This window comes from Drosophila navojoa, chromosome 2 (genome assembly GCF_054131105.1).
Source record: "Drosophila navojoa isolate 15081-1374.11 chromosome 2, UAZ_NAV_1.0, whole genome shotgun sequence".
NCBI lineage: Eukaryota > Metazoa > Arthropoda > Insecta > Diptera > Drosophilidae > Drosophila > Drosophila navojoa.
This window is the reverse complement of record NC_142890.1, coordinates 11,555,948-11,578,830: the sequence shown is the minus strand read 5'-3', so window position 1 is coordinate 11,578,830 and position 22,883 is coordinate 11,555,948. Positions and strand designations below refer to the sequence as shown.

At 41.1% G+C, this 22,883-nt stretch overlaps 7 protein-coding genes across 21 annotated transcripts in view; 3 read left to right on the top strand and 4 right to left on the bottom strand.

Annotated features, from left to right (window-relative positions):
• Positions 1 to 9,885, top strand: part of Ptp99A (Protein tyrosine phosphatase 99A) — a 138,180-nt gene extending 128,295 nt beyond the window's left edge. For 6 of the 10 annotated variants that reach the window (XM_089257507.1, XM_089257505.1, XM_089257523.1 and 3 more), the window contains 6 exons: positions 4,898 to 5,187; positions 5,254 to 5,594; positions 5,653 to 5,819; positions 5,889 to 6,444; positions 6,499 to 6,767; positions 6,829 to 9,885. In XM_089257507.1, coding sequence (XP_089113633.1) covers positions 4,898 to 5,187; positions 5,254 to 5,594; positions 5,653 to 5,819; positions 5,889 to 6,444; positions 6,499 to 6,767; positions 6,829 to 7,993 — 2,788 coding nt within the window. In that variant the 3' untranslated portion in view covers positions 7,994 to 9,885. The remainder of the gene's footprint in view (positions 1 to 4,897; positions 5,188 to 5,253; positions 5,595 to 5,652; positions 5,820 to 5,888; positions 6,445 to 6,498; positions 6,768 to 6,828) is intronic. The other 4 variants (XM_018111807.3, XM_089257525.1, XM_018111805.3 and 1 more) reach the window with 4 other exon arrangements.
• Positions 6,499 to 13,678, bottom strand: LOC108659077 (uncharacterized protein C2orf42 homolog). Of its 3 annotated transcripts, none has more exons than XR_016196423.1 (6): positions 12,611 to 13,678; positions 11,935 to 12,555; positions 11,700 to 11,861; positions 11,470 to 11,634; positions 10,065 to 11,206; positions 6,499 to 8,251 (listed from the first exon to the last, which is right to left on the bottom strand). XR_016196423.1 is itself a non-coding variant. In XM_089257571.1 (6 exons), exons 1-5 carry the CDS (start codon positions 13,544 to 13,546, stop codon positions 11,102 to 11,104), a joined length of 1,989 nt encoding a protein of 662 aa, XP_089113697.1. In that variant the 5' UTR covers positions 13,547 to 13,678; the 3' UTR covers positions 6,499 to 8,251; positions 11,096 to 11,101. The 3 variants fall into 3 exon arrangements, 2 of the variants coding, with proteins under 2 accessions (XP_089113697.1, XP_089113693.1); XM_089257571.1 differs by having other exon boundaries at positions 11,096 to 11,206; XM_089257567.1 differs by having other exon boundaries at positions 6,499 to 11,206.
• A 34-nt stretch (positions 13,679 to 13,712) lies between these two features.
• Positions 13,713 to 16,456, bottom strand: GatA (glutamyl-tRNA(Gln) amidotransferase subunit A, mitochondrial). Its single transcript, XM_018111821.3, has 4 exons — positions 16,299 to 16,456; positions 15,996 to 16,243; positions 15,691 to 15,933; positions 13,713 to 14,752 (listed from the first exon to the last, which is right to left on the bottom strand). The coding sequence occupies exons 1-4, from the start codon at positions 16,329 to 16,331 to the stop codon at positions 13,750 to 13,752; spliced, it is 1,527 nt and encodes a 508-aa protein (XP_017967310.1). The 5' UTR covers positions 16,332 to 16,456; the 3' UTR covers positions 13,713 to 13,749.
• On the top strand, positions 14,870 to 15,560 carry NP15.6 (NADH dehydrogenase [ubiquinone] 1 beta subcomplex subunit NP15.6). The gene has a single exon (XM_018111829.3). The coding sequence runs from the start codon at positions 14,979 to 14,981 to the stop codon at positions 15,438 to 15,440; it is 462 nt and encodes a 153-aa protein (XP_017967318.1). The 5' UTR covers positions 14,870 to 14,978; the 3' UTR covers positions 15,441 to 15,560.
• A 66-nt stretch (positions 16,457 to 16,522) lies between the features above and the next one.
• On the bottom strand, positions 16,523 to 19,511 carry dgt1 (KAT8 regulatory NSL complex subunit dim gamma-tubulin 1). 2 transcript variants are annotated; one of them, XM_018111819.3, is made up of 6 exons: positions 18,912 to 19,511; positions 18,521 to 18,713; positions 18,300 to 18,463; positions 17,836 to 18,233; positions 16,907 to 17,410; positions 16,689 to 16,830 (listed from the first exon to the last, which is right to left on the bottom strand). In XM_018111819.3, exons 1-5 carry the CDS (start codon positions 19,420 to 19,422, stop codon positions 16,931 to 16,933), a joined length of 1,746 nt encoding a protein of 581 aa, XP_017967308.1. In that variant the 5' UTR covers positions 19,423 to 19,511; the 3' UTR covers positions 16,689 to 16,830; positions 16,907 to 16,930. The 2 variants fall into 2 exon arrangements, with proteins under 2 accessions (XP_017967309.1, XP_017967308.1); XM_018111820.3 differs by lacking the exon at positions 16,907 to 17,410 and having other exon boundaries at positions 16,523 to 16,830; positions 18,912 to 19,509.
• Positions 19,512 to 19,612: 101 nt separating this feature from the next.
• On the top strand, positions 19,613 to 21,686 carry LOC108660359 (uncharacterized). 2 transcript variants are annotated; one of them, XM_089257590.1, is made up of 4 exons: positions 19,613 to 19,971; positions 20,035 to 20,220; positions 20,277 to 20,915; positions 20,979 to 21,686. In XM_089257590.1, exons 1-4 carry the CDS (start codon positions 19,741 to 19,743, stop codon positions 21,477 to 21,479), a joined length of 1,557 nt encoding a protein of 518 aa, XP_089113716.1. In that variant the 5' UTR covers positions 19,613 to 19,740; the 3' UTR covers positions 21,480 to 21,686. The 2 variants fall into 2 exon arrangements, with proteins under 2 accessions (XP_089113716.1, XP_089113709.1); XM_089257583.1 differs by having other exon boundaries at positions 20,032 to 20,220.
• Positions 21,508 to 22,813, bottom strand: LOC108659082 (uncharacterized). Of its 2 annotated transcripts, none has more exons than XM_018111825.3 (2): positions 21,968 to 22,813; positions 21,508 to 21,914 (listed from the first exon to the last, which is right to left on the bottom strand). In XM_018111825.3, the coding sequence occupies exons 1-2, from the start codon at positions 22,613 to 22,615 to the stop codon at positions 21,627 to 21,629; spliced, it is 936 nt and encodes a 311-aa protein (XP_017967314.1). In that variant the 5' UTR covers positions 22,616 to 22,813; the 3' UTR covers positions 21,508 to 21,626. The 2 variants fall into 2 exon arrangements, with proteins under 2 accessions (XP_017967314.1, XP_017967316.1); XM_018111827.3 differs by having other exon boundaries at positions 21,508 to 21,893.
• Positions 22,814 to 22,883: the final 70 nt, after the last annotated feature.

Sequence of the window (22,883 nt, the reverse complement as noted above, 5' to 3'; positions counted from 1 at the left end):
TACAATACAAAAATATGTCAACGATAACAACAATTTTTATTTACATTTTGACGCCGCATATAAAAGCGGAAGAAAAAAAAAACAGAGAAGCAACAAAAATGAGAAAACTTTTGTGCCACAATTACATACATACATGTATGCATAGAGTTGTCTCTCTCTCTCTCTCGTGCTGCCTCTCCCTCTTCCTCCCACCCACTCAAAACTCTCTCTATCTCTTTCTCTTTGTTGTTAGTAGTTTCATATTTTATGCAGTTTGGCAACATTGTTTTGCGGCAAGAACTTTATTTGCCCCGTGTCCGTGCCCCATGTGTGCGACGAGGTCAGGCGTCGAGTTTTTCCGCCAACTTCTGCCTTTGGGCAACCCCCAAAAATACAGGAAAAAAAAAAACAAACAAATTTTGCCAAGAAATTGTTTTGGCTTCGTATGCGCAACTTTTTGGGCCAACCCTTTGTTGTTGTTATTGATGTTGTTGTTGTTGTTGCGCCAGCAGAGTCAAAAATATTAGAAGCACGTGCATGCCCCAAATGAGTTGAGTGTGCAGGTGGGTTTGGGGCTGAAAATGGGTTAAGTTGCGTCTGTGTAAGTGTCTATGTGCGTGTGTGTGAAGCCTAAATTTGTGTATGTATGAAATTTCACTTCAAGAGTTTTGCTAAGGTTGATATTCCCATTAGCTGAACTTTAATTGGAAAATCTATTGTCTCTTTCGCTCCAACTTGATTTTCAAAATCAACTTCGAAACAGTAATGGTAAACATCTACTTCGAAATTGCTATTCCACATTCCCCCACACAGCAATTAATACCTTTATCTATTTGTTCATTAACAATTACTTTAATGACAGACAATACATTAATCTAATTGGTTTATTTATGAGCGCAAAGTATTTAACAGAGATAACAGAGGCCCCTCTCGTGCCGAGTATTTTATTAAGCAATAACATAAAAATACCGCAAATAGAAAATACTATCGCTCACGCTCTGAGAGAGCAAAATCAAAAGTGTAGCTAAACTTTTCTGTAACATGCGTGTCTTATCAGACACACAGCTGAGAATCGGCCAAAGCTCTCGCTCACCCGCACGCTCGTACAGCGATCAAGAGAGCACTTAACATAGCGAGTTTGACATTAACAGCGTGAGCGCTGTTGAGACCGTATACAGCTGTTGCTGCCAATTGGGGTTTCAGTTGCTTTTTGATAATCGAGCTACGCGATCAACAAGTGTGTGAGGGGCGCACCTCAAAAAATCGTCAATAGACACGCGAGTAAGACGGAAAGAGGGAGACGGTCACAAAAACAAAAACAACGGTGCTTATCAAAACAGCAAAAGAAACAAAAATATAGGCACGATAAGCCGTCAAATTGAATTCCTTTTGTTTTGTTGTCAAGTTCTTGCATTCTAACCAGAGCGTACGTACGTGCGTGTGTGTGTGTGCGTGTGAGCCGTTGTATATGCGGGCCTGTGTATGTGCGCCAATTGCGTACTACATAATTTTGCAAGCGCCTGGCGACAGAGCGGCTGCCCCTCGACGACTGCGCACCCAGTTGCCAATATGACGTAATTTTTTCTGTGTTAATAAACGTGTGCAACAACAGCAACAATAACAGAGGCCAAACAGACGGCGCAAGACGCGCAATGCAATTTTAACTTGACAGAGAACAAAGCTCTGTGCACCTGCTCACCGACCCCGCCGTCACTGGGGCATTTGAGCGATCATCTTTATGAGCAGCATGTCAGCAGCTGGCGGGGAAAAGCGACGCAGCAGCGCCACGCCGCTCTCGCCGTCGGCATCAGCGTCGGCGTCGGCGTCGACAGCGTCGCCACTTGTACGTCGCAAATCGAAACGTGGAAATTGGTTTACGTAAGTTTTGCGCTCTAAAACCAAATGGTCTAACGCAGTCGGCATGGGGCATGTAGGATAAAAAGTTGATGAGGGGGCGGGGTAGGCGCTGCGGCCACCCAATGCAAATGGAATCGGCCGATCAACTTTTTATGACAAAAACAATCAACAATCAGGAATGCATAACAAATGAGGCGCAGTCAGAAGAGAGAAAAACAGAAACTGAAACTGCTGCCAAAAGCATAAGAAGTAAATAAACAAAACGGAAGTTGACAAAAGAAAACAATAGCCAAAGACATAGGCAATAGTCGACGCAGCAATACCCTGGGCTTAGATGAATATACCTATATTAGGTTATATATACAAATATATAAATGTCATTATGTTTCATTTGTCACTATTTTAGGCAAAAAAAAAAAACAATTAAAAAAAAACTTAATGATACTCACAGTTTAGTTGTAATTAAACTTCAAGGTTCACTTCGCTGTAAAAGTAAAAAAAAAAAAAAAAAAAAAAAAAAACAGTTAATTCAGGTGTAAAACGCTTTTAAAACTCGCAGCTCGTGAAAAAAAAAATCAGCTGAGCAAAGCGCTAAATTATCGAAATATAATAGATATTTTTCATATAACAATCAGGTGCTTGACCTATAATTATCGCACGTAAATCAAAGTTTTCAAATGTGTGTTTGATTTGTTTATAGTCGGCAGAGGAAGAAAAAGTTGGAATAAGAAAAATACATTAAAAATGTAACAGAAAGTTTAACAGCAACAAAAACAACAATAACTGAAAAAAACCAAGAAAACGGTAAACTTTTAACGAGCAATTAAAATGTGTAATATATATGTATATCATAGGCATATGTATATATGTACATATACAAGTTCCTAAGTGTCTAGTTTTTTTTTTTTATGATTTACAAACGTCGTGATTACGTTTATAATAAATGTATTTTTCCTATAATAAATATTTGGTGCGTAGTTGTGAAACAACAACATTAACAACGGCGGCATTGAATAACACAAATTCGCATAAACATGTTGACATATATATGTCAAGATACCTAAAGATATGCATACATACATACATACATATTTACATTTATACAAAGCTCTATGACTAGAAAAAGAAGAGGAAAAAAAAAACAGATAAAAAAGGAAAACACGAGTTGTTTTTGCAGTTTAAAATACTTTCTTTAATGCTTTTATTATTACTTTCAATATTATTGCTTTTTTGCCTTCTATTATTGATAAATATATACTCCATATACTGATAAAAAAAATTAAATATTTATTTATATGTATATTAAATATACAGCTGTGCTGCTTGCGGACATTTCTCAGAAGCAAAAAACTTGCTGCGCTGTTTGTTTAATGTTTTGTGTTTAAATTAAAAGTTTATGCAAATATTTGAAATCTAAATAATTGACAGATCATATGCATCATTTGTTATTTGTATATATAAATAAATCACATTAAATAGAGTGGGGGCGAAGCGCAATATGAAAAAAAAACAAAGTTTTTTGTCATGAAATGCTGACAGCGATTTACACAAAATGTTTTTCTATAGGAATTTGAGTTGAATTTGTTTATAAGATAATATTAATACATTGCTTGTGAAAATATGTAAATTTAAAGAGAAAAATGAGAATATGTTTTATATATATATATATATAAAAAAAAAAAAAAAAAAAAAAAATATATATATATATATATATATATATATATATATATATATATATATATTTTTTTTTTTTTTTTTTGCAATAGTCAAGCCCAAAGAAAATTGCAAACTAAAGAGTTAATATTAATTAAATATCAATGAAATATTATATTATTATATATTATATTATATATTTCATTTAAATTACCTCTCTCCCTCCCTATTCCTTTCTCTTTCTAATTGCTTCAGCCAATTAGAAAAACTTAACCCCAATTCGTGCACTGCACAGGTGCAATTGCCTAACCAATGCCACGCCCACTACCCACTCGAGCCGCTCTTCAGCAGGGAAGCAGCAGCGGCTCGTTGTCACTCAAAAATCTTTGCATAGGTATTCAAAATGCCAAAAGTAGCAAAAAGTTCAGTTGCAGCTGCCATTCAAAAATGTAAAAAAAAAATAAAAAGTTGAGAAAAAAAATGGAAAATGTTGAGTAGAAAAAATTACTTGTTTATGCTTGGCTGCAACTAAATACCGTTAATGTTGACCAAAAGCACCCCACAGGCTTTACGGATGTCCTTCAGAGCAGCTCAGCACTCGCCTTCTCGCTCGCTCTCTTTCACTCACTCACTCATGTCTCCCCTCTCTCTTTGTCTCTTTCTCTTGCTGGACAGCTTATTATTTATGCATTTTGATTTTAGTTAAAAGCGCGTTGCACATTGAATGCTACTTAAGCTACTCCTACTGCACTCCTTCCACCCGCCCCACTGCCACTCCCCCTCTGCAGGGGCATCATTTATGCCTTTGAGCTCTCCTGACACCTGCTGTATCCCCATTTCCACCATTTCCGACTATTTCCACTGATTTCAAATACTTATTAAGTACGCTTTTGTGCGGCTGCCTAATGCTTGAATATACTCGGTTCGCGCATCTCTACAGGACTCGTCGTCCTCTTTCTCCACCTGGTCTATACGTTGAAATGGACCAATAATAAAGCTGGAACACTCAAATGAAATTCGTTACCTTCGCTTTAAGGTAGTTTTGATTGAACTGCAAGTGAAGCTGTTCATATAGCTAAGGAGCTAAATATAATAAATTATTATATGGTATGACGAACTGATAAAAAATGTGAAAACTGATTGTGGCTCTATATAACTCTGATATTCTCAAAAAAAAAAAGTTTCCCATCTGAAAGTACGTGCATATATTTGTATATTATATAAAGGTACAATCTTAACCTTGCCAACTAATATACCTATAGTATATACTCAATCTTATCTAACTGTAATCTGTAAAAACCCCCATTATATATGTACGTATATACTATATGAAACTTAACGCTACGTAAGCTGCAAACAAAAACTTGATTAATTAACACTTGATCTTTTGTGGCTTAACTCATTTCAGCAGAAAGTGCTTCCATGCGGCCTACTACTACCTGGACGATCCGCCACATCATCCCAATGCGCCGCAGGTGGACTGGGAGGTGCCCGTCAAGATCGGAGATGAGATACGTGCGGCGGTGCCCGTAAATGAATTCGCTAAGCATGTGGCGTCGCTGCATGCGGACGGGGATATTGGTTTCAGTCGCGAATACGAGGCCATTCAGAACGAGTGCGTCACCGACGATCTGGCCTGCGAGCACTCGCAGCATCCGGAGAACAAGCGCAAGAATCGCTATCTCAACATTACAGCCTGTAAGTGCATAGATTACAGAGAATATGAGATCTATTTATAAATACTTTCTCCCTCTGTCTCTGCAGACGATCACAGTCGCGTCCATTTGCATCCCACGCCTGGCCAGAAGAAGAACTTGGACTACATCAATGCCAACTTCATCGACGGATACCAGAAGGCGCACGCCTTCATTGGCACCCAGGGCCCCTTGCCCGACACCTTCGATTGCTTCTGGCGCATGATCTGGGAGCAGCGCGTGGCCATTATCGTCATGATCACCAATTTGGTGGAGCGCGGACGGCGCAAGTGCGATATGTATTGGCCGAAGGATGGCGTCGAGACCTACGGCGTTATACAGGTGAAGCTGGTCGAGGAGGAGGTCATGTCCACGTACACGGTGCGCACGTTGCAAATCAAGCACCTCAAGGTGGGTAACTCAAAGAGTTTCCCTATTGCATTTAAACTCAATACAAATTCCATTTCAGCTGAAGAAGAAGAAGCAGTGCAATCTGGAGAAACTTGTCTATCAATATCACTATACCAACTGGCCGGATCATGGCACCCCGGATCATCCATTGCCCGTGCTGAACTTCATCAAGAAGTCCTCAGCTGCCAATCCCCCCGATGCGGGTCCAATCGTAGTCCACTGCAGGTGAGTGCTGGCTATAAGAATGAATATGCTTGGACCTGATTAACTGGACTCCATTTGTTTCACTTGCAGCGCTGGCGTCGGTCGCACTGGCACCTACATTGTGCTGGACGCCATGCTCAAGCAGATCCAGCAGAAGTCGATTGTGAATGTGTTTGGCTTCTTGCGTCACATCCGCGCCCAGAGAAACTTTCTTGTCCAGACCGAGGAGCAGTATATATTCCTGCACGATGCACTCGTCGAGGCGATCGCCTCCGGGGAGACCAATCTGACAGCAGAGCAAGTCGAGGAGCTCAAGAACTGCACTCCGTACTTGGAGCAGCAGTATAAGAACATCATACAATTCCAGACAAAGGACATACACATCGCCTCCGCCATGAAGCAGGTGAACTCGATTAAGAATCGCGGCGCCATCTTCCCCATTGAGGGCAGTCGCGTCCATTTGACACCCAAGCCGGGGGAGGATGGCAGCGATTACATAAACGCCTCGTGGCTGCATGGCTTCCGGCGACTGCGTGACTTCATTGTCACCCAACATCCCATGTCGCACACGATAAAGGACTTCTGGCAAATGGTCTGGGACCACAATGCACAGACCATTGTGCTGCTCTCCTCGCTGGATGATATTGTAAGCTCGTCTACGCACGATAAGAACACAGACACTAAACTCCATTCATTGCAGAACTTTGCCCAGTTCTGGCCGGATGAGACCACGCCCATCGAGAGCGATTACTATCGCGTGAAATTCCTGAACAAAGTCAACAAAAGCGACTATGTAAGCCGCGATTTTGTCATCCAGTCCATACAGGACGACTATGAGCTCAGTGTCAAAATGCTCCATTGCCCCAGCTGGCCCGAGATGTCCAATCCGAATAGCATCTATGACTTCATCGTCGATGTGCATGAGCGCTGCAATGACTATCGCAACGGACCCATTGTTGTGGTCGACAGGTGAGCGAGAGAGTTAGGTCTTAAGCAAGTTGGATTCCTTCACATTCCGAATTCCTTTCAGATATGGCGGCGCCCAGGCGTGTACCTTCTGCGCCATCTCCTCGCTGGCCATCGAGATGGAGTATTGCAATACGGCGAATGTGTATCAGTATGCGAAGCTGTATCATAACAAGCGACCCGGCGTCTGGACCTCCAGCGAGGATATACGCCTCATCTACAATATACTGTCCTATTTGCCAGGCAATCTCAATTTATTGAAGCGCACGGCGCTGCGCACGGAATTCGAGGATGTGACAACGGCCACGCCGGATCTCTATAGCAAAATTTGCAGCAATGGTAATATTATACACCAACAACAACAACAACAACAGCAACAGCTGTTGCTTGCACAGCAGCAGCAGCAGCTGCTGCAGCTGCAAATACAACATGAAACACAACAGTTACAACAACAGCTACAGCTACAGCAACAACAGCAGCAGCAGCAGCAGCAGCAGTCAAATCTCATTAGTCATAGTCATACAACAACAGCAACAGCTACTGAAATAACAAATGAAACATCTGCAACTGCAACTGCAACAGCAACAGTAGCAGCAGCAGCAGCAGCAGCAGTAACAACAACACCAACAATACCAACAACACCAGTCACAGCAAATACTAATTCTAGCTTATTACCCATCTCATCATTGTTACCACCCACAGTTGCTCCATCATCCATTACACCCACACCCAGCAATGACATGCCCAATCCAACAGCAACAACAACAACAACATCTACAACAGTCCCAATACCAACAACAACAACAACAACAACACCACCACCACCAACAACAATCGCCACAGCCACAACCACACCAACAACTGATTTAACCCATACTAATGCTAATTTTACCACTGTTACTAACAATGCTGCCGATGTGCCGCCAATAATTGCTGTAAATTGTGATGAACTGGCCCAACAACAACATCAACAACAACAAATGCTCGCGCTGATACAACAACAAACCCAACTCCAACAACAATACAACACGCATCAACAACAACAACAACAACAACAATTGGAAAATGCCAACTGCCTACATGTTGATGAACTGATCCACCCAACAATGGCCACTCCACCAACACCAACAACAACCATGTGCAACAACAACAACAACAACATCAACAACCTGCAACAACCGCTTAATCCAGCAGTCACAGATGCTCAAAACTTAGATATTGTAGCTTAGAAATAAACATAAAAGTAAAATAAAAAACATTTTATAAATGCTAAAATATGATATAAATATAACTAAATATAAATACATTTAATATATAATTAATGACTAATTATAATTATTGTATACATCTGCTTAGTTCTTTTAAGCAAGTCCTTTAAATTATTTTTAATATTATTTAACATTTTATTTAATATTTTACTTTTTTACTTAAGTTACTTTAAATATACTTTGGAGTTTCTAGAGCAACTCACCGCAAGGCGTATCACGCTGTTTGTATCTATAAAGAAAAAGAAAACAAGATTTACCATTATTAATTATTTATATTCAATGATTAGTTTCGATTTTCTAAAACTTATAGTAGTCGCAAGCAAAAGAAAAATAAATAATAGTCAAGGCACACGGTTCAATATGAATATATGTATATCTATATATATTTATGAATATTATCAAATATAATAATGTTTAAATGTAGCTAAACGCACAAAATGCCAGAATAGTTCCCACACAAAGAAAACCACAAAAATCCAATTTGAAAAAAAAGATAAATAAAACTAAATTAAATATTTCCCTAATTTAGTTACCATTAAAGTTACTTTTTATTTATAAATATATAGGAAGAAACTTTGTTGTACTTTTTGTGCCATGCTCTAATTAATTAGTTCAAATCAGGTGTTTTTCATATAAGGCCAGTTACCGTTACAAATATTGTCATATTGTTTGCTAAATTGTTTCAATGTCCGTCCTAAAATCTGTTAACAATAACTGTTTTCCGCTCAACTCCAATTATTACAACGATTGCAACATGTTAAAATTTCAAAAACAAACAACAACAAAAACAAAAACAAAACAAAAATCGTAGCGAAAATTATGCGAATTTAATAGACAAGAAAATTGAATATTTAAGTAACAATTTGCATATATACACAATGTCACGTCTAGATATCTAGAAATATTTTCTCAAATTTAATCGAAGCACACTTAAAAAACAACTACATCACTGTAAATCTTAAGGAAAACAAATGAAACGACAAGTAGAAAACACGCCTCACATCGCAATTGTAAATAAATATATCGATGTGTAGATCGCAAATAGAACTTAAGACGAGCTTTTCGACCGGCTCCCAATGCTATAAATATTGTAAAAAAAATGGAAACGTACGAAAGAAAAACTGCTTAGCGTTTAGTATTTAAGAACTAATTGTATGTAAAGCGTATCGCAGGCAAAGTATTACTAAAATATATAAATGTGGAAAAAAAAAATGAAAATATGCAATTGAAAAATATTAACAAATATTTTCTTCCTCACATCACTCTTTTTTTTTATGGACAAGGAATGAACGAAGGCACTTTAGTGAGCGAGTGTAAGGCGTAAAGACGATATAAGCACTGGGTGTCCCAGCTCCGAATGCCCGATTCCCCATATTGTACAGAGTCATAAATTGAATAAAATATAGATGTTTGCACTATTGAATTGCCATGGCTATAGATGTGAGTTCTCAATGGATTGTAGGGTGCTTGAAGTATATATATTATATGTATATAGCATGAATACAGTTGAGCTCTTTTAAACAGCTGCACAATTCCCACGATTATGCTTCGAGTCGAGTCGAATCAAGATAAAAGTCCTGTAAGATGTATACATGTGTAAGCGAACATACATATATGTATTGATATATATATATGTATATGTATTTACTGATAACATGTTTTAAAGACTGGTTTTTTGTACACTTTATCATTAGGCAGGTATACTGTTTATATTATATTATTGTATCTAAACTATTGAATTGCTTTCGATTTCGAGTATACCAAAAGTTCGATTCAGTTCAGTTATAATGTATAACCGTATAGCTTAACTCTAATATTATTTCGCTCAAAAACAAGCTGCATTTCTATAAAAAGCATATAACAAAAAAAAATAAATAAATAAAATAAAAACCTAAGAAAAAATTCAACCTAACGACCAATTTTCATATTTTGTTTGTTATAGAGCATCAAAACTCTAGGCACTGTATTTAAATTAAGTATTTAAGATACGATCTTTATATTATATTATAAATATATACATAGATATACATACATATGTATGTGTAACTTAGATGGCTTGTAAATTCTCATAACTTAAAGGCAACAACTGTAATGCTTCATCTGTAATATACGAAAGACCATATTATTTTCAAACTAAAATATAACTAATGCATTTTAACTATGAATCACAATTTAGTTGTTAGTTATACACAATGGATGTACTATTAAAAAAAAAAAACAAAAAAACCAGATAAAAATTAATGAAAATTAAAAACTAAATGTGTGAATGAAGATTTGTAAATTGACAGCCAAACATAAAAAGAAATCCTTAACAAAAACGAGTTGAGGCAATTCGACAGCCAATGTGAAGATGATTTAGAAATATAAAAGAAAAACAAAATACAACCGACGAACTAAAGAAAATATTTAAAAAGCAAAGAAAAAGTAAAAAACTGCACACACTTCTCGAGCAAGGAAACCTTTCCAAGACTAACTACCTTCACAAATCATATATTAATATATATATTATCTAATTGACGGTGTTATGCAATTTATAAATGTGATGAATGTCAAACTTAAGCGTATAAAACAAAAGAAAAAAAGATCACAAAAAAGGAATATTATATAAAATCGAAAAAATGAAAACAGTTTAGTAAGAAAGCTGAAATGTAGCGAGAAAAAAAAACTAACCTAAGCATAACCCACGATTTTAGAGCTAAGCATAGAGCGAAAGGGATACGTGAATACAGCCCCATAGTTTTTAAAAGGGAATTACAGAGTAGATCAACAGCGAAGACAGCAAACTGAAACAAAGTGAAGTAAGCAACGTTATATAGAGGGCAGTAAAATAGCCATGAGAACGCTTCAAGTAGCGCTCACAGCGTAGCGATCAAAAGAGGTATCTCCACATACGACAGTAAATCGAAAGAATATAAGTTTATGTACACCTAAGTTATGGATAAGCTAATGAACAGTTGCTATGGATGCAAACAAAAATGAAATAAAAAGAACCCAAAAACTTATAAAACTAAACTGAATGGAAATATGAATAAAGAAAATCTGATTTAAACTTTGAAAGAGTACCCATGTTTAAGTCGGCGCCCGCGTTTCCAGCGTAAACTCCACATCCATTTGGCCAAAGTTGCTCCGAGGCAGCGCATCAGGAATCCAGTTTATATATAGGCCGCTTCTTATCTGTAAGTTAAGACTTGCTTTAGCATTGCAAATAACGTTCAAGGCTTATGGCAAATAGCAAGGCTGCAGAGATGTGCAACTAACGCACATCTAGATTCGTATGTACTTGCAAGACTTTTAGCTTTTTATATATTATATTAAATATTAAATATTAGAAACGAATCTCTAAATACGAAAGTGGCTGCCATAAATTGGGTTACCGAATATTATCTTGCAACTACAGCCTTGCTATGAACTAGTTCTTCAGACTATCTCAATTGCACCTGCTGCTCGACATCAAAGACCATTTTAACCATATAGAGCCGCAGCTTGGCATGCACCGGGCGTTGTCTGCGCTGTGTTGATGCCTGTGTGGGCGTCTGTCTCACATACGGCACAAAATGTCCAAGTGCATGGCGCTCAAAGCACCTTTCCAGCTGCAAGTTAAGCTGCTCAAAGAGAAATACACATGTAAGTCGCCAGTTTTCAGTCTGCTGAGACACCTTATACACACATTTCGACTGCTGAAGATGCGCTTCACAGTGTGCGAGGCACTGAAGTGCCAGACATACTTGCTCAGACCTTTGTGCTTGCCAGAGTCAATGACTGCCACTTGATGCAAGGGACGGCGTTTGATGCCCGCACTGAAGCTCTTACTTAAGTGCGAGAATGTTTCCTATAATGTACGAGTATTAGTTTAACCATAAATAAGCATAAATTACTCTTTACAGGTGCTTCAGTGCTATCACCTTGTGCACATGAAATGTTTGCAGTATTTGCCTCGTGCTAATTGCCGGCTGAGGCGCAGGATCCGGCTCGATGGTTGAGTTGAGCAGCTCTATCACATAGTCCAGCCATGCCTCATATGCCAACGCTGGCTGCACAGCCACGCCCACAGCCTCAACTACAGTTGTACACGTCGGCTCATTCACAATGAGCGCACGTTTTGCTGGGAGTGGCGGATGCTTGCGCGTCTTGACCTCATCCACAATTTCAGAGGCTTTGATGGCCGCCTTCTTGACGACCGCAATCGTGGGGAGCTCTATAGCGGGCAGCTGATTGGTGGCTGCGGGCGGCGCCTTTGCATAGATAGGCTGAGGCGTCAGTATGTTGTACGGCTCGCTGACCAACGGCAACTCAATATCCTCGCTGCACAAATCGATCTGGTCGGTCAGCTGATATTGATCCATTAGCTCAATATTGCAATCGGTCAGCTCTAGATGTTGATCCTGCTGCTGCTCAGCGTATATATCGAAGTTAGACAAGAGCTGGGCATCGTTGGGAGCACAACTGTTGCTGACGCTGTGTGCAGCAGTCGTCGAATCCATGTCATATATGATATCAGAGAGCTCCTCTGGCATGGGCAGCAGCTGTAAGATTGAAACTTGGTAAATTGGGGCACCTTTATGACTCTATCAGACTTACATCCGTGTCTGCTACACAGAACTCATCATCAAAGATGTATATGTCCTCGGAGAGATCAACATCGCCGCTTGGGATTATGCTCAGGCTTAGACGTAAATCGTCGTGTGTGGTTTCGCCTAGAGGTGTCTCTAGTTTGTCTGGCATCCAAAATGTCTGCAGACTCTTCGTAAAGTTGCCATAGATCGTCTTACCCTGAGGTGAACTGAGTATCCCAGCCAGCACGAGAAGCAAATGATCACAAATCTCATCCTGCATTACCAGGGAGTTGTCGGGCTCTACAATAATCTTTAGCTTGCGACAGGCACACGCATATGTGCCCTTCTTGGTGGAGAGTCCGTTGGCCAGCGCGGTCACATGCAGATGCGCCGCTGGAAACGTGTTCGAGCGTTGGCATTTCACCACAAAAGTAGTTGCATTTAGTCGCTGCACTGCCGGCCAGTGGTCCTGCTCCTCGGCCGACTTATACTGTTGCCAAAGCTGTTGCTTTTGCTCTATCGTAATATTCAGGTTCCAGAGCACCTCACGCGACACGGTGAACACCTGAGCCATGGGCATCTGATCCTGACCATCGCGACAGGCTTTGATGTGCCGGCAGTCGCTGTTGGCCTTACACGCGTCCACATAACACACTGCTTTGCTGGAAACAACGGCTGCATTCGGTTGTAACGACAATGTCACATCCTCAATGGACACAAAATTGCGCGGCTGTGCCTCTGGATCCCGTTCTTTGGTCCGCACCGAATAGACGGCACAACCGGCACGTTGGCAAACCAGCTGCACTCCATCGAGTTGGTTTTTGTTTTGGGGGCACGTAAGATTCCTACAGAAGAGAGCACGACTGCCATTTATAGCACCGCAACTTGAACATTTTCTTAAACCGCGTAGCGTTGGAGGTCGAATTTGTACCAAATCCGCACATTTACTCTCGTTAGACATATTTACAGCGCTGCCATACTGTTTAATAAGAGTGTAAGTCTATCGATAAGACAACGGTTTTGGCAATAGCTATCGTTAAGTTAGCGCGAAAATACATTTTGAAATGTAAGACCAAACTTGATAAACCCCAAAATTAAGCTTAAATGAAATATGAGTTTGAGCTCCATCAACTTTAAATGAAAACTGTATTTACATAATTAAGTTCATATGCATGCCGCATGTCGCTGCAAACTCTCTAAGCAATCGAATTCCACCTGTGCCTCGATCCAACGAGCCACTGTAAGCAGCAGCTGTTCATTCAGGTTATTGCTCATCAGCTGCAGACTAAGTGGCAAGCCGGCTTTGGACAGTCGTATGGGTATCGAGACAGCTGGGATTCCTGCCATATTGGCTGGCTGTGTGCAAAAGTCCTGTACAGCGCACTGATCACGGTTGCTCAGAGCAGCAAAGTCCTTGTAGACAGGCGCTTCGGTTAGCGTTGTGGGTGTTAACAATATATCCACTTGGTCCTTGATTGTCGGTGGCTCAAAGACTTTAGTAAAATCTTCAGCGATCAAACGACGCACACGCAAGGCCTTCTCAAAGTAATGGTCATAGTTTTTGCGCAGCAGCAGAAAGTTTCCCGTTAATATACGCGTCTTGACCACCTGGTTAAAACCTTCAGCTCTAGACTGTGCATAGAGCTGCTCAGTGCTTCGCTCGTCTGCTGCTCGGTGGCCATACTCAATGCCATCGTAGCGCGCCATATTACTGGCTACCTCACATTGATTCAGTATGGAGTATACAAATATGCTGGCCGCAGTGTGAGGCAATGATACCTGTCGCACACTGGCACCTGCGCACTCCAGCAGGTCCGCCACCTTGGTCCAGGTTTCCAGGACTTCAGAGGAAAGTCCTTCGCAGTTATATTCTTTGGGTATGCCAATGCGCAGGGAACGCAAATCAATTTGATCAATTTCTGGTAATTGTAGCTTCTTGTATGGCTTTCTTATTGTAGTCGAGTCCTGTGCATCCGGCCCAGCTATGGTATTAAGCACCTCAACACAGTCGCTTACCGATCGGGTTAATATGCCGGGCACGTCCATTGAATTAACAAGTGGTATGAGACCGTAGCGTGAACAAAGACCGTATGTTGGCTTCAGGCCCACAACGCCACAATAGGAGGCGGGATTGCGCGTTGATCCGCCCGTATCAGAGCCAATCGCACTGCAACAGGAGTAGAAATAAATTTGTTTGAAATAAATTCGTTTTTACTTCGTATAGTCATCGATAAATCTAGATCTGTAAATCAATGCAGCTATCGATATATTGATTTCCCCATTTTTTGACACCTGCACAGCTGACAGCTGTGAAACGGTCACACTGCGCCATCAGCGAACGCAAAGTAAAATATTTACGTGAAATTGCGAATAATTTGTAGCGTACTGAAGCGATGTCTGCGCTCTTTCGCCTAACCAGCCGTGCCGTGGCACTGCAGCGTTCCGCAGCGCTCAATCAGGCAGCAGCGGTACGCCTGTGCCGCAGCATTAAAACATCACCCAAGAAGGATGAAACGGTTGCAGCACCAGCCAGCGTTACGACCGAAGACTTTGCTAATCCCAACCCAAAGAACTGGATAAGCTACGGCTTCGATTACAAAACTGAGGCTGAGGATCGCAAAGCAACAAAATCGACATTCTTCTTTGCAGTCACATTGTGCCTTGTGTGGGGCACATTTTATTGGTCCTATTTACCCGATACTAAGTTGCGCGACTGGGCTCAACGCGAGGGCTTTTTGGAGCTGCGTCGCCGCGAAGAAGCGGGCGTCGATTTGATTAGCCCCAATTATGTGGATCCCGAAAAGATTGTGCTGCCATCGGACGAGGATCTCGGCCAAACAGAAATTATTATTTAAACAATTAGTGAACTAACCCTTAGTTTGTTTTGTAAGCGAATGTTATGTAATGGAAAATGCTGTTGGCCACAGCGGAACGCGTTTCATGTGCGTAAATAAACCAACATATTTCGGCACGAACTCATTTGTCAATGACTGTCTTTGCTTTTTAAAAGTGAGCTAAGCTAAAATACCAAGTTTTATCAATTGTTCTTACATCTGCTGCAGTTTGAGGTTAGATTGGGTAAAAAATGTAAACAAAATAACTTACGCATAACACAAACCAGCAGCAACAGCTGATGCGGAACCGCCTGAGCTACCGCCTGCTATGCGCCAATTATCCTCACTAAAGGACTCACTCCATATGTTCTTGGTTGGCCCATAGATTGAGTCCACTGTGCCGGCACCCATAGCAAATTGATCCATGTTCGTCTTGCCCAATAAAACGGCGCCGGCTTCTTTTAAACGCGAGCAGACCGTCGCATCATAAGGCGGCACAAAATCCTTTAGCATGCTGTAAAAAGATTTTTAAGTTACTAGCATCTTCCATTTCAACAGAAATTTTAAAGTATTTACCGTGAAGCGCAAGTTGTCGGTATATTCTTTGTACAAAAATTGTCCTTAATAGCCACGGTAACGCCATCCAAAAAGCTCAGTGGCTTCTGCTCCGCATACCGGCGAACCGACTCCTTGGCCTGCTGCAACGCCTGTTCGGCTGCAATGTACACAAAAGCGTTCAACGTCTTCAGGTTAGTGGACTCTGCCAGCGCTTTCTCAGCCACCGACAACGGAGACAATTGTCCATTGATGTAACTTTCAGTTAGCTGAAATTTTGGGCCTGTTAAGAAACATAGTCAAAATCTTGACAATTTCTCAAACCTGTTTAATACTCAGCTGTAGGTGGCGCCTCATAATTGCAATAAAATATAACTGAATAACTCTTGAGTTAGCTTTTATTTAATAAAATCAAAGCCACCAACATTATAAACAATAATTAATTCGGCTAATGCAGGCTATGTGCACGCACAGGGTGTACATCTATTTACACCCTGTCAACTAGAGATGCGCAGAAAACCGATATTTTAGCACAAAATTTAAACTAATTTTCAACTAACAAACACGTAGATATATTTCATAAAATTCTTAGGCGTATTTAAACTAATTACATATAACATTTAGCAATAGTAAACTAGAGACAAATCTATGTTGCGAAATTTGACTATATGCCCGACCATTTTTACAGTGTTTTCTGCATTCATTTATTCTTATTCCTATATTTCGGATTGTGGTCGCCATGGGCTGTGGTTATATTAAGAGACTTATTTGCCTCTGGCTCCTTTTCCTCAATCTTGATCTCTCGTTTAGCTGCAGTGGAAGACGGCTCTTCGTCCTCGGTCTCAGATTCGCATTTCTGTGAATGAGAATTAACGAATATTAGAATTTGCGTTACATTTCAATATTGTTAATGAATGATGTTAGAAATGTACATGCAGTTATTTAGTTAATTTCAATTAGTTGAGCAGTGCATCGAACCAAGGCATATTTTCGATACCCTCGAGAACGCCCAACATATCACTGACGGTTTCATTGAATTCAAAGTTCTGATCAGATTGAATTGCACTTTGATTGGAGTTTTCATTGGAAACAGCATCGATCGGGGTGACTGCATTGATTGAGGTGACTTCATCTTGATTGCAATTTTGATCTTGATTCTCTAAAATAAGGCTATCATTGGTTATATATGGATCTTCGAGCCCCAGCCCCAGAACACCACAGTCCATATCGAGCAACATGTCGTAATTCTCATCAATAGCACTGGTCAAATCTTCAACGGTACCAAAGTCAAATATATCATTCAACTCCAACAGATCATTCTGAGTGCTGGAGTCAATGGACTCATTGATCTGTTCACTATCACCTTTATCAGTATCATCGCTGAAGCCAGTCGCAAATATACTTTCGATCGACGGTATGCTCGGCACTTCATAAAACTATGGATGGGGAGGGGGGTGAGATGTCGGTATTTTATTCAAAAATTGATCACAAGCTTTTTGTTCATTAAACGCTACGAAATACTTACATATATGTATATACGTATGTATGTCTAGCTAGGACTATACTATAGTATATAGTAGTTGTATATGTGTATAAATGTTGTAACTACTAGCTAATGAAGATTGCTGATCGACCAAAACGATAGCAATCTCTAGCCATCAATTCTGTTTGTTTTTACGATTTACGTTGGTATGAATTGAGTAGTGTCTATGTATGTATGTATGTTTATGCAATTAGTATTTACAAAAATGTAGGCGCAGAACTTATGCGTTTAGTGCTAATGCTCTAAGTAGTGCTATTGGTAGTGGTATTGGTAGTTTGGTAGTAGGTATTTGCAGGCTCAGCCTCTAAATTAACGCACCTTTTGTATATACTGGCGCTTCGCCGGAACATTCAAATGCAGCACACATGTCGAGTCCTCTGATATGCTTGCAACGGGCTCTTGGCAGACGACACCGCTACGCTCTACACCACAGGCACGATACAAAACCTGACGTTTGTCCTCGAGTATATGCTTACGGCAATGCTTGCAACATGGCAAAGTGCGCTCGCCACACTTGACGCCGCCTTCAGTGAATACGCACTTCGGTTGACTGGAGGATTTTGTTGAGATGACAGTATCGCGCGATCGCTTCTCTTTCATCTTTTTGTAGAGGACCGCTTCCACGCCCTGTCGACGATGATAGCCATTCAACGCCTTTAATTGCTCATACAGCTTGCGTTCGTGCGGCGTGTCCTTGAGCTGGTCATGAATGCTGCCTGCAATATAATGATTGTTAAAAGTAGTTCACCTAATAGCTGAAGCGCTAATAATTGATAAATTACAGTATGTCTCGCGCTCGCGTCGTATATCCTGTAAATAGGTACGACGACGCTGCTTCAAGATGTGCTGTAAATGTGTTATCTGCCCGCGGTACAAGCCCTGCAGTTTGGTCAGTTTCATCTCTGACAGACGCACTGCCTCCGCACGTGTGTAAACGCCCGCATGCCTACAAATGGATATAAATTTAATATGCAAATAATTGAGCCAGTCTATGCTGACTTACTTAAGTGGATCATCCTCCTCAGAGTCTACGCTCTCATAATCAGATTCATAGAACTCCAAGTCCTTTGCTGTATTTCTCAAGCATGGCGGATCTCCGTCATTGCTTGAGCTATCAGAGGCATAATCCAAAACACGACGCCGTTTGCGCACGTTGGACACAACTTGTGGTATACTATTCGTGTGATCCTGATTCACTGCAAGATAAATGAAAAATCATAATTTTTATAACATAGATCTTATTTGCACAATAATTAGCGTACATATACTGTATTCAAATATTATAGATGAAATTTTGCACACATAGGGCACACAGCCTTTGGCTGCAGCAAAAACTCAAAGCCTTTTCAGGGGGCTACTCTTACTTATTATACCATTCTTTTTACAACACTCACCAAAAGGCGTCACATGCGGCGATACAACATCAATTTCATCATCGTCCGGTTCTGGTTTGGGCAGTTCCGGTTTTACGTCCTCTACATTCACGTGATGCGATAGATTATTGAGAAGCGTCTCATTGGTCTCGACGCGGCTACGTAAGCGGCCCACTGATGAGTGCGTCTTTTGTAGCTGCGCCTGGCGGTTGTGTTCGAAGCAAAGCGTGGTAAGTATTTGCTCCTTTTTGGTATCCAGTTTGGGTACTGCATTGGCGCACTTGCGTCCGTTAGGATATACATGTGTGCACTGGCGGTAGTTGGCGCGTGGATCGCGCAGAATGTGGCGAATGCAAAATTCATAGCCATCAAGGCGCATCAAACTGCACGAATATGTGGGATTGCTGCAGTACTTAATTTTTGCCAGTTCGCTGTGGATCTGCTCGCGCAATTTCTGTTCCTTTTCGGGTGTGCAAGCAGTTCCCGTAAATCGCGCACACTGGCGCAATTGATTTGGGGAAAAACTAGACATTTTACGTTTATTGCTGCGACAGAATTTTCAACGATGCTACTGAAAAGTGCGTTGTTGCTGTTAGAGATGTGCAGTTGTTATTATCGATTGCAAGCCGATTTCGTACAATATCGTTAATATCCGACATATATTGTAGATGAACAAAGAATCGGTTCATAAGCGAGCAAAATATCGCATTAGTTATCGAACTTACTAAAAAAAAACAAGCCTATTGAACTCTGCTAGATTATTAACGAGGGAAAATTGCAATAGAAATTGTAAATATTTGTGTGTCAATTATAAGCATTGCAGTTAATTTACCGCTAAGAAAGTAAAACAATGTCAGAGGACAGTGATTCAATAGCCGAGCATGAAATCGATGAAACAATGGCAAACCAAAACACGATACCCCTGCAACCAACGCAAAAACGCCAGAGCTTCGTTTCGAAGTTCTTCAGTCCAGTGCCCGACCACTCGAATGTGTTTAGATGTAACGTATGCAATGAAACCTTTGCCAACAAAACAACCAATCTAAGTAGGCATTTGCAATCAGTGCATGGCCTCGCAGAGGTGAGTAAAATCTATTAGGATACTTTTCTCATATGTATTAATCAGTATCACATCCCAAAGCATCATCAGCAGGATTCAGTAAAGAAAGGTCGGCCGAATCGCAGTTTCGTGTGGAACTTTTGCACCAAACTGGATGAGAAGCGTGCTCTGTGCCATATTTGTAAAAAAGTGTTGTATTTTGGCGGCGGAAATACGTCCAACATAACAAAACATTTGAGACGCATGCACTCTGAAAAGTTAGAGGAAGTTGTGAGTATGGCAAATCAGAGCTAAGGATTATTTTGGTGAAACTTATCTGCTTGCAGGCTAAGCAAATGCCACTCAACATGCGCTGGTCCATGGAGCAGTCAACGAGGAAAGAGCGTAGAAGCTCCAGCTATGTGTGGAATCACTGCGAGAAACTGACGGCCGATACAGTCTTATGCAGAATATGCGATCGTCGCATGCGATTCCATGGCACGGCCAACGTCATAACGCATCTGCAACGCCGTCACGGCATTATGGATGAAACGTCGCAGGTGAAAACCGAGGCGCCTGATAAGGTGCAGGCAGCAGCCACATCCAGCACAAACGAGAATCCGCGCAGAAGCATCAGCGGCAGCCAGGTCTGGCGATACATCACACGGATTTCAGAAGATGCAGTACGCTGTCGCGTTTGCCTTAAGAATCTATCGTATCAGGGCACAAGCAACCTGCAAAGGCATTTGCATCGCATGCACAATATTGCTTGGAACTCACAACAGCCGAGTGGACCGGTCAAAGCTGAAAGCCTTGACTTCGATGATAACTCGTTCTTCGCCTTCTGCGAATCCACCAGCGATCCCACTGTCTCGAAGTGCCAAATGTGCGACGAACATTTTGTGCACACCGAAAATCTAGAAGAGGTCATAAGCAAGCATATGATTAAGATTCATAGTGCAGCAATGCGCGGGGAACCGGTTGAAGTATGCCAGCAAAGTGTATTGATTGATTATATCTTACCTTAATCGTAATTTATTATTATTTAGAGTTTCGCTCCCACTGAAGAGGAGGATGAAGATTTTTCCACTCTCTATACGGAAGTTGTTGCTGATGATCACAATACTACTCCGTCGGGAGAAGTCAGCGAGCAAGCGAAGCTATCAAATGTCGTTGCTGAGGATGCACTTTATGATGATCTCATCGAGATTGACGAAGATCTGCAGAATGCTGAAGAGATTGGTGAGCACTTTGCGGTTGAAAGTGTTCGCTATGGGAATGCATTGTCCGTGCAGTCGGGCGAAAATGTTGCATCCGATTACAGCAACGATAGCACCGATGCCCAGCTGGTGACGACTACTATTCAAGCAGACGACACGCCAGTTATGCGTGAACTAAAAGAGGATCTATTGCGCCAACAAGCGATGTATTTCAGTGAGAAGGCTGGCTTCTATCGCATGCAAAAATTTCTAGTGGCGCAACAGGTGCTCAAGGAGCGGCTAGAAATTGAAAAACTCAAATCTGGACAACAACAGCACCAAGTCAGCTAGTTGTTGACGCTTCATAATACTTCGTAGCTTTTAATCTTTAAGTTTAATGTATTTGTATTTAAAATTGTTTATAGACCATCTATCGTAATTATTTAATCATAAATAACAAATTAATTGTGTGCAAAGGGCCCCGTCAAACTCTCTAATTCAGTTGCTTTCAACAACGTTCATGTCCAGTAAAAGCTTCTTCGTTTGCAGATCAATTAATCGCCGCTTAGCTCTTGCCAATTCGGCCATTTCATTGTAATATATTGTTTCCGCTTTCAGCTTTTCGTCCAGTTGTGTGGTAGCTTCGCCCATTGAGTTCGAATCGCCCGGATGCTCCATGGAATGAGCCATATTCGATGGATCATCCTCACAGTGGCGGGATACCATGACGTCCGAGTTGTCCACCACGTATTCGTAGAAGGGTTCCTGAAGTGAGACCGATGTAAACTTCAAACAAAATGCAATTGCCGTGCATTGATGACTTTCTATTTATGCCTTACCTCATCGTCCATGTGATCCGTGACCTTCTCAATAATGCTATCCACATCGTCAAAGTCGACCTTTTCCAATGGATCGCCCTGCCTGCGATCCTCCGGTTGCATTAGCTCCTTCTTTGGCGATATCAGGCTGTGTTGCGAGTAGCTCAGGTTTTTAGACAAATTGTGATGCCTTCGGATAATGTGACGCATCAGATTAGACGATGAATGTTTCGAGGAGAGCGTTTTGCTGCAGTGCTTGCATTTGGCCATAAACTCAGATATGCGCACAAAGTGCGCCCACAGCTTATTGTTTTTGCCAATGACTTTGTTGCGTTCGGTTTGTTGATGTTGCTCCTGGCGCGCCTGGTTCTGGTTATCAATGATGGTGCGTACCGCAGTTTTGGTTTCCCGCTCACCCAAATTGGCATCCATGTGTACGTCAGGCTCTGGATCTGGTGCGTTTAGCTCTTCTCTTAGTTCTGCTAGCATTTTGCCCTCATCGCCGGCAAATATTGCTCGCGCCAATAATTTGTGATTCCTGATTAGGTGGCGCGTCAAGTTGGAGGATGTGTGTTTAGACGAGAGAGTTTTATCGCAGTGCTTGCATTGCACAATATATTCGGTAAGGCGGTGAAAATGCGACAGGGCTTTAGCGTTTCGGCCTACCATGATTACATTTGCTGATTGTTTTGATTTCACTAGTACGCGCAAAATCAACAAATTATGATGTTCCGAGTTGGCTTGGGTTAAATTTTTCTAGTTCATGTACAGTAGGGATGTCAGAAATTCATCGTTATATCGATTACGTATACGTATCGAACAAAAATTGCTGTGTTGTTGGTGGTTTTGTGCGGAACTGGTAGTTCGTACGTGGTGGAATTGACAATTGATAAATTAGATATTTTATCGATTGCATCGATATACGCACAATTTATTT

Excerpts from the sequence above, each read along its gene's own strand:
- LOC108660359 (XM_089257583.1), top strand. The coding sequence starts at position 19,741 with ATGTCAGAGGACAGTGATTCAATAGCCGAGCATGAAATCGATGAAACA. Across the intron at positions 20,221-20,276 it reads CTGAAAAGTTAGAGGAAGTT|GCTAAGCAAATGCCACTCAA; the intron begins GTGAGTATGGCA and ends ATCTGCTTGCAG. Across the intron at positions 20,916-20,978 it reads TGCGCGGGGAACCGGTTGAA|AGTTTCGCTCCCACTGAAGA; the intron begins GTATGCCAGCAA and ends ATTATTATTTAG.
- NP15.6 (XM_018111829.3), top strand. The coding sequence starts at position 14,979 with ATGTCTGCGCTCTTTCGCCTAACCAGCCGTGCCGTGGCACTGCAGCGT.
- LOC108659082 (XM_018111825.3), bottom strand. The coding sequence starts at position 22,615 with ATGGTAGGCCGAAACGCTAAAGCCCTGTCGCATTTTCACCGCCTTACC. Across the intron at positions 21,915-21,967 it reads CGGATCACATGGACGATGAG|TTTACATCGGTCTCACTTCA; the intron begins GTAAGGCATAAA and ends TTTTGTTTGAAG.
- GatA (XM_018111821.3), bottom strand. The coding sequence starts at position 16,331 with ATGAGGCGCCACCTACAGCTGAGTATTAAACAG. Across the intron at positions 15,934-15,995 it reads CCGACAACTTGCGCTTCACG|CATGCTAAAGGATTTTGTGC; the intron begins GTAAATACTTTA and ends ATCTTTTTACAG. Across the intron at positions 14,753-15,690 it reads GCTGCTGGTTTGTGTTATGC|TGCGATTGGCTCTGATACGG; the intron begins GTAAGTTATTTT and ends CTCCTGTTGCAG.
- dgt1 (XM_018111819.3), bottom strand. The coding sequence starts at position 19,422 with ATGTCTAGTTTTTCCCCAAATCAATTGCGCCAGTGTGCGCGATTTACG. Across the intron at positions 18,234-18,299 it reads ACGCGAGCGCGAGACATACT|GCAGCATTCATGACCAGCTC; the intron begins GTAATTTATCAA and ends ATTATATTGCAG. Across the intron at positions 17,411-17,835 it reads AGCGCCAGTATATACAAAAG|TTTTATGAAGTGCCGAGCAT; the intron begins GTGCGTTAATTT and ends CCCCATCCATAG.
- LOC108659077 (XM_089257567.1), bottom strand. The coding sequence starts at position 13,546 with ATGTCTAACGAGAGTAAATGTGCGGATTTGGTACAAATTCGACCTCCA. Across the intron at positions 12,556-12,610 it reads TCTGTGTAGCAGACACGGAT|CTGCTGCCCATGCCAGAGGA; the intron begins GTAAGTCTGATA and ends TCAATCTTACAG. Across the intron at positions 11,635-11,699 it reads GCATCTTCAGCAGTCGAAAT|CTTAACTTGCAGCTGGAAAG; the intron begins GTGTGTATAAGG and ends CTCTTTGAGCAG.